This window comes from Pleuronectes platessa, chromosome 12, assembly GCF_947347685.1.
Source record: "Pleuronectes platessa chromosome 12, fPlePla1.1, whole genome shotgun sequence".
NCBI lineage: Eukaryota > Metazoa > Chordata > Actinopteri > Pleuronectiformes > Pleuronectidae > Pleuronectes > Pleuronectes platessa.
The window spans coordinates 18164752-18175193 of NC_070637.1; the positions used below are offsets into that span (position 1 = coordinate 18164752).

Here is a 10442-nt window from a genome sequence, read left to right on the forward strand (position 1 = left end):
GGCTATAGAGGAAAGCTGATAGCCAAGTGATCCTTCAGCCGACTGAGGGGCCGAGGCTTTTCGGTTTAAACCATCAATGTGGGGATGAAGGTGATCGATGTGGGAAAACCGGAGTGGAAACGCTGGGATTTAGGGGCTGCCGGCCTCTTTCACAGGCAAAGAGTACAAGGAAGAATAACTACAAATAGCAGAGGAAGTTGTTTCTAGTTGTAATGTTGAAAAAGATAATTGCACACTATAGTTTCGGTGAGCAGGACTCTCGTTCTCATTGCACACATGTCACATAGTCGGACTTGGATTCAAAGAGTGAGACATTCCACTGTATTGATTGTCCTGGAAAAAAGACACCCAGGACATGTCATTACCTGACATCATCCCTTTTCTTGTCCTCACCCCCCTCCCCTTCCCCTTGGGATGTCCGACACACTCCTCTTGTTCTTCGACATGAGCTGTGTGCTGCTCGGCACCACGAGGCCAGCGAACCCCAGATAGTCGCACTCTGGCGCTAGATACCAAACAGCCCATCACGAGATAGCGCGCCTCTCGTTGTCAAACACACCACAATAAATGAGGTTAAATGGCACTATCTACACAATATGGTGGCCTCTTCTATTTTTATTAACGGCGCTGACAGCCTCTATTCTTTTGGAGCGAGGCAGCGCAGTTCTTGGAAATGGTTATAAATAGGTCCTGAGGCATCCACAAGGATCCCTATTTATCTCTTTTGCATATTTTGTTATTGTTTTCATAAATTGGAGACAGCTGTTGTCAACACATGATGCGTTTCATAAATGCCTCTCGATTTGCAATCCAAACGTTCTCCAGATTTTTTCATCGTGGTGAAAAACGGCTGTGAGCGATCGTGGAGGACCTGTTTGCTCCTAACTTCTTTCATGTAATGGCCCCTTTAACAGCGCGGAGAACTTGTTTGAATGGATTTCAGACATTCTGAAAATGTCCACCCTTTGGGGAGATTTCTCTGATACAAGCGACCGTGGTAACTTTTCAATCTACTTAATCTCCCACCATCTTTTTCCACTGAGCTATTTGGTGGGTGTGGGAAAAAACAGGGCCGCTGTATAAACATGCCCTGTAACTGCTCACAGTGGAGAGAACATCGGATGCACATGATTCCCAGCGGTGACACGTGATCGAAAACATCTTCCCAAAATGTTTTTGTTAAATTCTCAGAGATCTTAATTAAGAAATTGGACATATTAAGGGGTCTTATATTTTTTGAGTTTCTGCACCTCGGGGATAGTACCTTTAGAAAGGTTGTCCCCCCCAAAACCGGGATACATATTTCTTCCAAGTCACCTTCAGAAAAAAAGTGATTTAACAAGCTAAACCTAACCAGAACCCGGTGTGGCTTGATCTAATTTGAGGGGCTGTGGTGCCTTGGCAGAGGTATGCGCTTTCCTGAGCGACATTCTGGTTCTGAACATATTACTCACCCAGCAGCTGGACCCCTCTGGTGAGACCGTAGATGTCTATGAGAGCCCACAGGGGTTCGGAGACGTGCACGCCGCTGAAGAACAGCATGGGGCTGGAGTCGTTGATCCGGTAAAACACGCGGCCCTTCTTGTCCACCCAGAAGGAGATGACGTTTCCCTCATTGGAGAGCTCCTCGGGCAGAGCCTTGGCCCAGAAGCCGCTCTGGGAGACCAGGTCGGGGCAGGCGTACTTGGGCAAGGTGTCTGGGTTGATCCGTGACGGGTCTTTGCACGTAAAGCCAAGACGCAGAGCCCCGCTCCAGCAGCACTGCTTTTTGGTGATCTGGAGAGAACACATTTCTAATCAGTGATGATGATCAGTCTGCATTTTCTTTTTATTGTGTAAATTATAAGTTCAAACTTCGAGAATACAGCCACTTTATAGCCGCTCTGTGATGTTTTGGGAATTAGTGTGTTAATATGATAAAACTTGCTAATTCACTAAACCTCATTTGACTGAAATGTCACTAATTCTGCATATGTTTGGTCTAAAATGTTTGACCTGATGATAAATTGAGGATTCACCAAAGTTATGAGAGAATCCTGAAGGAGGAATGATTTCAGTGCAATAGCTGCTGAGATATGCACATCCACACTACCAAGCCGCTAACTTGGCTAAAAACAACATGTGAGCTCAGCAAACTAAAACCAGATACCTCGGTATGATTTTCACCTGCAAACGATTTTTGTCTTATTTCGCCCCTGTACTTACTTTGCGAGATAACAGTATTCCTCACATGGCAATGCTTGCCCTGCTCTCTCACTTTCAAGACATAGATGGGCAGATAAGTGAAGTGGAAACTTGTTCTAAGCTGCTGCCGCTTTGGCCCACACAAGAGCAGCGAGAGAGAGAGAGAGAAAATGAAAACAGGGGAGCAAAGACGGGGGATGAAGAGAGAGAGACAGATGGAATGAGAAGAAAAACAAAAACACACCGAGAAAAAAATGAAAGAGAGAGTGTCACAGTTTGTGTCTCACCACTCGACTGTGCTGATAATACAAAGTGCAGCATGGACTATGTTGATGCTGCAGTATCTTATTAGTTTAGACATCTTTGCACTGTATTGTTGTTAATGAAGAAGTGGAGGCCAACAGGATGACTGATGTTGGTAATGGAGCAAAACTGGTGGCAGCGTAGTACTATATCTGCAAGTGATAGTTTACAAACTATTACATGCAGATAAAGTATGACGTTTGCTTAGATTAGTCCATCCATCCATCAATCCATCCCTTATAGATACCACTTATCATTTGAGGGTGTGGGTGACTTATGAGACACGTCACTGATGTATGTAAAAAATAAAACAAGGTTTAATTGTTCATTTTTTCATTTTCTGCAGTGAATAAAAAAAAAACAAATAAAAATCTGGATCTAGTGAACTTGAATGTGGTTTCATTTGGGGACTGTTGGAACTTAGCGGAGGTCTGCGCTCTACTGAGGAAATTATAGTTTTGCTATCTGGTACTTTAGTAAAACTTAGTTATAAGTTATAATTAACCCTAGCTCGTTATAAACTTACATGCCACTATTTGTTACTGACTGTTAATAATATGTGTATCCATTGCAGGTTTTATTGAGGGGATAGAGCGGTTGTCATCTAACCAGAAAGTCGGTGGTTAAATCCCACTCTTCCCAATCTGCATTCCGAAATTTCCTTGGTCAAGATACTGAGCCCTGAATTGCCCCTAATAGAAAAAGTGCTGCCCATAGATGCACTGTATGAATGTGTGCGTGAATGGCAATAAACTATAAAGTAAATGTATTATAAAGTACTTTGAGTGGTCATCAAGACTAGAAAAGCGCATTATTCGTGACAGTCTTAAAGTAAAACTCAAACTAGTGGTTTTTAACTGTGGGAGAAACACAGAAATAAAAAAGTCTGAGTCAAAACAGTCGTAAACACACAGCAGGGTCGTGTTTACCTTCAGTCGTACTTGCTCGTACACAGCGATGGGCCTGTTGCTGAACGTTATGGCGTTACAGAAGCTGGCCTGTCTCTTGACCGTCCTCTGGGACATGTCCATGATGATCTGCGAGCCCTTGGTGCTGGGGTGAAAGAGCAGAGGGGTGGAGGACAAGCCTCCACATGGCTGTATAGGCAGGCAGCGCTTCGGCTTGTAGTGGCACCGGTGGGATGTTGCGGGAAACGGTGCGTTCAGAGAATCTGTGTAGGGAAGGACAAGTTGCTGCTTAGTTTGGTCTACACAGTGGGGAGCGAAAAAAACTTTATGATTTAGAATAATAGATGAGATGGTCTGCACAGCCATAGGCATTGTTTTACATAACAGGCCAATATTATGTCACATTCTCATCTTCCCTCCCATATCTTATCTGCTCACGTAACATCTAATTAGGCAATAATGCATTAGAATTATTATGTATAATGGTAAGACAGTTACAATCACCCACCTACTGTGACAACACAAAGGTAAATTACATGCAAAAATGTCCTCAGATGGAAAATAAACCCCGCGAGGACAGAATTGCTCCCTTGGTTGTGTAAATACAGTGAACAATACAGCTGCGAGAAGTTCTTACAAAATGCTCTAATTTCAGAAAAGGACCATTTCCAGTAACACCCATTGCTTTTTGTTATTCTACATGTTGCCAATTTTCGACTGGTGTGTGCTTCTTGTGAGGTTTGTTTCTTTCTGTCCTGGAACACGTAGTGTGTATAAAAGGAGGAAAGTAGGCAGGAAGCGGACAAAGGAAAGAAAAGATTCATGAAAGGTGCAAACAAAGCAACTATTATACTGAGGCTGCTACATGTTGCTTGGCTGTAATGAGCACATGTCAATCATATAGTTCTGTATGTATACCCCCCACCTGCCATATATACAAAGTGATTGCACATAAATTAGATTTAATTATATTCATAATAACTGTGTCGGAATGAGGATGTGCCAAAATAAGAGCAGACTGACATCTGACTCATGGTCTATAAAGATGGACGACAAGACAACTCCCCCAAAGTGAAGCCAATAACCCTTGCTGCTCAAGGTTATTGGATGGGACACGGATCAGGTACAAGTCAAATATCTGAGGTAGTTCTTGTCACAGATGATGTTTCTCGAAGTGTTAATATTTCTGGTAAGTTTGGTTTCTATTAGTTATTTGATGCTGTAAAGTCGGAAAATGTCACGATTGACAGCTGAGACTGACTCGTGATTGGTCAAGCATGTTTATCACCAAGACCTCGATACAATAGCTCCATCCCCCTGATGACTACAACACAGAGTACAAATGATGTCATCAAGGAGTCACATCCATCTTAAGTTTCTACATTTGCAACCACGTGAATCCTTACTCACGATAATAAGTAATAAGGTCAAACATGTTTTATTTTGTGAATCAAATCTCTCATGATGGGTTATAAACTGATAAAGACATCCAGTCAAGTCATCATGAGCCTGATGTCATAATCCCTCCCTCTTATTATGACCAACTCTCTCCAACTTTGTTGAAGCGAGGGAGGCACTTTCTCACAGACATCATGTTCTCATGAAATATAGGTGATTTTATGTTTTTTTTTGTCTGACACTGCTTCAGCCCTCTCCACAATGATATCTTAAGTAAAATAAAATCGAGCCAAAACTCAATGCTAAATAAATCATAGAGGCCTAATCAACACTTCCTTCTTCTCCTTGAGAACTGCTTGTATTTTCACACCTAAATTTGGAAAACTGTGTGGGAGCTGCTTGTGTTCGCCTGTGAGAAGTGTCGACTGCAGAAGCCTTCCCTGAGAGAGAGCTTCTCCCGCTGCCCATTGAGTGACCTTGGAGGGCTAAAGTACCCTGGAGACAAATCCATTAGAACTGTCGGGGTTGGCGATGACTGATCATATGACCTCTGACACTAGGTCTCATTGTTTGTTTTTGTGAGCTGTGGTTGAAGACATAGAAAATGCAGAATTGCTTTAAACTAGAAATACTCTCCAGCACGGATCACGTATTCCTGCACAGTCTCTCCGTTTAATCACAATCAGAGCGGCCCTGCCAAGTGTTCTGGGCTCGGCACAGTGTGATTGTTCGGATCTTCTCATGCTCTTGTCGCTGCAGAACAATGCTGAATTGTGCTCGGCGCAAAACAGTGGCCTTAAATGAAGTCATAACAAATCCTTCGACCATACTGCATCCATGATGTCATGTCAGACATGATGTCTTCAGGAAAACAGAATAGGACTGTGTATTGTACTCAACGAGAGACTGAACAGAGTATTTCCTGTGAGGTCTTAGAACAGAAGAAACACCTCACAGGCCTCGGAGGGCAACTGCTTCAACACCCCCGCTCGCTTCTCAGTCCAACTGGGGTTTCAGATATTTTCTCCCATTCCTGACAAAACTAATCTAGCTTCGGCTGCTGTGAATTAAGATTCTCTGGTCTTTTTCTTTCAGGGGCAGCTTCAATTTCCCATCCCAAGAGAGTTTGGTTTAAAAGTGTTTAGAGCACGCAGAGGAACCGGACTGTATAAACCATGAATTAAAGTCAAATAAGTAAATAAATGGATAAATAAAAATACCACGTTTTATTGACTGGAAGCAACAGGTTGGTGAGAGCCAAAAGTGCAGATGATGCAGTGGCTGTTGAGAAGTGTTTAAAAAGCTGCGCAACCTGGCGGAGGAGACTGGTAAACAGTGACCAGAGCCCTGTCATGATAAAAGAGAGGTGCCTTGACAAACGTCAGATGAGCAATTTAAGGAAGGATAATGTTGCTTAATGCGCCACCGCACACAATGGGACTTGGCTGTCATTAATTTGAGAGGACAAACAGAGCGGAGCCAGAGAGGCCCTGGCCAGTGTCACCTGGCCTCCTGCACTCCTTTGATTGTAATCCCCTGAGCAGAGGCCCTAATGTGCTGTGACTCCACTATCAAGGTGACGCAGGCAGCCGCCTAAAGAAGGCAGAGGGCGGCTGTTGGTTTTAATCTCTTGCAAATATGTCATAGCATGTGTGGTTTAAAAAGGAGGTATCTATACCTAATACCTAATCTAAAACACTTTCAAGTTTGAATTAAAAAATCTTGTAAAGGACCCCTTATTATTGGCGGTGGAGGAGGTGGAGCTTCTGGCTGCAACTTCCAATCAACCTTCACTGAATTTCACAAAGTCCTAGAGTTCAGTTCTCAAATGTACCAGATTTTTTTCATTAAGATCCATGAATTATGTTCCATGAAAGTGTTGTAACTCGATATAAAAGCATTATCTCACAATGTTAAAGAAAGCCAGATCCACACCAAAATTGAATGGGGTCTTCCCTGACTTACACTGCATCCTTCCACCAAGTGATGAAGAAATCTGTCCAGTAGTTTCTGTATAATCTTTCTTACAAACAAACATATATTCAAACCAATTATCCATAAATTTTATCATGTACCAGTCTTTTTTGATAGAAAAACTATTTCAAAATCAACTTTATGCTTAAGTAAAGGGGACAGTATCAAATTGACTTGAAACATAGACTTCCTTATCCAGCAGACATATAAGCCACAAAAGCCTGTTGTGCATGTACAGTACAGTACAGTGTTTGTGCTGTAAGATTTAAGGCTGCAACTAAGAATCATTTTCAATTCATCAATCATTTAGATGTTTTTTTGTAGGAAACAGTTTTAAAGCTGGTCATGGTTCCCTAAAGCCCAAAGTGACGTCTTAATGTGTTAATGTTTTTTTGTGTTTTGTCTGATTATATTCAATTCATTCTCAAAGAGGACACAAGAAAGATAAAACACCACTTGTTGAGCTGGAACCACATAATTTGTAAAATTTGTTCCAGATTAGCTCATCAATTAACTCACTGTTGCAGCGCCAGTGATCTTTAATAATAAGTCATCCATTGGTTTCAGAGGTGTTTTTTTATCGCTTACTGGGGTCATACAGAAACAAAAACTAAAATACCTATTTTGGTGAGCGAGTAAACAAGAGCTAGTGGTCCCTGTTAATCTCAACGCTGGGATAATCATTAACACCCTTTAAAACACTCAACACGTTAAACTAATCACCATTTAAAGAAGAAAATGGTCCGACCTCTCGGCTGAGGTCAAGCACTAAACGTCAATAGTACAATCAGGCAGGTTTGCCAAATGTGGAGAGGTGAGCGCTGAATGATTCATGAGCCCTTGAGCTGCACGGGGCCCCTGACAAATGACAGGGATTATAGATATTTACATTTTTCGGGGCCCTGATTGGACTCTTGTCGCAAGGCCAAGAATTTCTAGCAGCGGCCCTGCCAGCACCTGTGGTCCTTTACAGTGAAATTGGACTATGTGGATTGGCCAGTGTCCATGTGTCCATCAGGGAAATGAGGAATGTTTACTGTTGCCTGGTGATCTTCTGAATAGCAATTAACTTACAGTTCAGTAACATGTGTGTCTGTTTAAAGCCAAACGATATGATCATAATCAGTGAACGTCTCGTAAAGTCACTGAAGGCCAAAATGAAATGGGCGAGTTTATTGTGAATCAGGACTGGAACAAATGAATACAGCCATTATTGATTCACTGTGTGTTTATTAGACTTCATTAATCGATTAATCGTCTGTCGGTAAAACGTCAGAAGACATGTGAAGTCTTAATGTTGCTTGTTTTTGTTCGACCAACAGCCAAACATAGTACATTTATAGTAATTTAAAGCAATATAAACCAATATAAATCTAAATATATATACAATTGACCTGTTGGAACAATCAAATTATTATCAAAACTGTTGTAAACAAAAAGTGTATCACCTTTACACTACTGTTGAATAAATAAGCTTATTATTATTTTATATATATACAGAATTTATGAGTTAAACACACTTAATCAACACATATGTGATCATCTTAAAGTGAATCTGTATTCTGCCAGTTCTATTTACAATACAGTGAATGCAACTAAAGGACAAGTGATTATGTAACACTGTCAAAGGAACGCAAATTAACACTTCTTAAGCTTTGTGCTTTGAAACAATTCACTGTATTTACAATGAAAACAGCTAATCTTTTATTATTTAGTTGTCAAATAAATACTGAAATGTGAAAATGGACGAATAAAAGTGTCGCAGGCACCTGTTACCATCACTGTTTATGTGATCGGCTGATGTGAAGAAGATGTGACAGTGTTTGTCAACATGGTCAGTGTGATCACTAACAACACACAACGACCCAGATGGTGGGAAGTAAGTGAAGGTGTGAGCCACCAGCTTGATGCACTTTGTTTTTAATCACAACACTGTAAACAGGCTTCAGGCCGAAGGAGCCTCCAACAGGACTGAGAGAAACTTGCATCTATCAGCCTGTGGATGGTTCTCATCACATTCTGAAATAACACTATGATCAGATCCTCTTTTATTCTGACACAGTCGTGACTTACAGGAGGGGTTCAAACTTGGCTACAGCAGCTTTTTGTATTTTATTTTAAGGATCCTATACCCATCCTATATCCTATACAGTTCCAATGCACACATGCAGGCTTGAGGCTGCAGGAGCGCGCCTCTAATGAAATAAAAACCACTGATTTCATTCACGACACGGACCCACTGAAGTCTCACAACACGCACACTTACCGTAGATGGTGTGTCTGGTGATCTGACCTCCCATAGCTGCGGGACGCAAGGTGCGTTCACCTCCTCTGCGAGTATCCGGCCGGATCCCCTGGTTATTCACATCGAGCCGCGCGTCCTCGCCGGAGACATGATAGAGGGACACGACGCCGCTCACGCACACTCGCACACGCACAGACACACTGAGAGGAAAGTCCCGGCACGGTGGACGAGCGGGTTGGCTCCTCTGTTGCACGTTGTGACCGTCCGAAGCCTCATCCACAGCGCGCAGCGGCCGCCTCCTGTCCGCGCACGCAATTCACATAAAAGGTGGCGGTGGAGGAGGTGGAGCTTCTGGCTGCAGCTTCCAAACACAGGAGCCATAAATCATCATTATTAAGGGTCTTTGTACGCGAGGGCAATACCTAGAAGTTTATTTCCTATTTGATCCCAGCCTGACTTTCAGCAGTTTTTTGTATTTTGTATTTTTTGTGCAGAAGCCTTTTTGAAACAGTTGTGTCCTCCAGCCCACCTGTTGACTAACCTGTTTGCTGCCCCTCCTCCTTTAACTGTAATCTCCTCTTCTCACCAGACACAGACTGGTTTCTATTGTGTTGGTTGTTAGAGTCACACGCGAAAACTCAGAGCTTCCTGGAATCACTTCAATCAGCAGATGAGATATAAGAGAAAAAGTGCCAGTAGGGCTGGGCATTAAAACAATATTATGAATATAATATTTTCCTCAATAGCGATGTAGCAACATGTATTAATCAGCACAGTAGGGAGGTATGACACCAGATTTGTATGTTTTGCATAAAGCACTCATAATAATTCTAAAAATACTACATTTTATTTCAAGTTTCTAGACCCTATATAACCTCACTATATATTATAAATAAACACATGAATAATTAAGAGGCCTAGACCCTTAGCAGTACATATGAAGAAGAGTTTAAAACCACAACCTTCCCTCAGGAAACAAAACTCAGACATTAAACTCAAGAGAAAATAATAATTTATCGCGATAATTATCGATATCAACTGCCCATGAAGCACAGGTTATCCGGGCGGCCAGCCACTGGGGGGCGCTGCTGCAAACTTTGCTGAGTGAAGCTACACAGGTAAGTGGTAGTTTGAGGTGCTGCTCTGCTCTAGTTGATCCACCATTTGATTTTCCTGTGTCAGTGTGTGTGTATGTGTGTTTGTGTCCAGAGGAAAGTGAGTTTGTTGTTTATTAGACAGCGACATTGTCACTGATTCTGTGTTTAGCTTTGTGACTTGTCACTAGGATGTTTCAGGTGCTTGTTAGCTTGTGCATTGTTAGCTTGTGTATTGTTAGCTTGTGTGTTGTAAGCTTGTGTGTTGTTAGCTTGTGTATTGTTAGCTTGTGCATTGTTAGCTTGTGTATTGTTAGCTTGTGTATTGTTAGCTTG

General features: G+C 42.1%; 1 protein-coding gene across 1 annotated transcript in view; it reads right to left on the reverse strand.

The window, feature by feature from the left end:
* The window catches only part of neurl1ab (neuralized E3 ubiquitin protein ligase 1Ab), a 34073-nt gene extending 24575 nt beyond the window's left edge, over positions 1-9498 (reverse strand). The window contains exons 1-3 of the mRNA XM_053436868.1: positions 9034-9498; positions 3417-3658; positions 1455-1776 (exon numbers count right to left, since the gene is read on the reverse strand). Of these exons, the coding sequence (XP_053292843.1) occupies positions 1455-1776; positions 3417-3658; positions 9034-9067 (598 nt within the window). The 5' untranslated portion in view covers positions 9068-9498. The remainder of the gene's footprint in view (positions 1-1454; positions 1777-3416; positions 3659-9033) is intronic.
* Between the last annotated feature and the right edge of the window lie 944 nt (positions 9499-10442).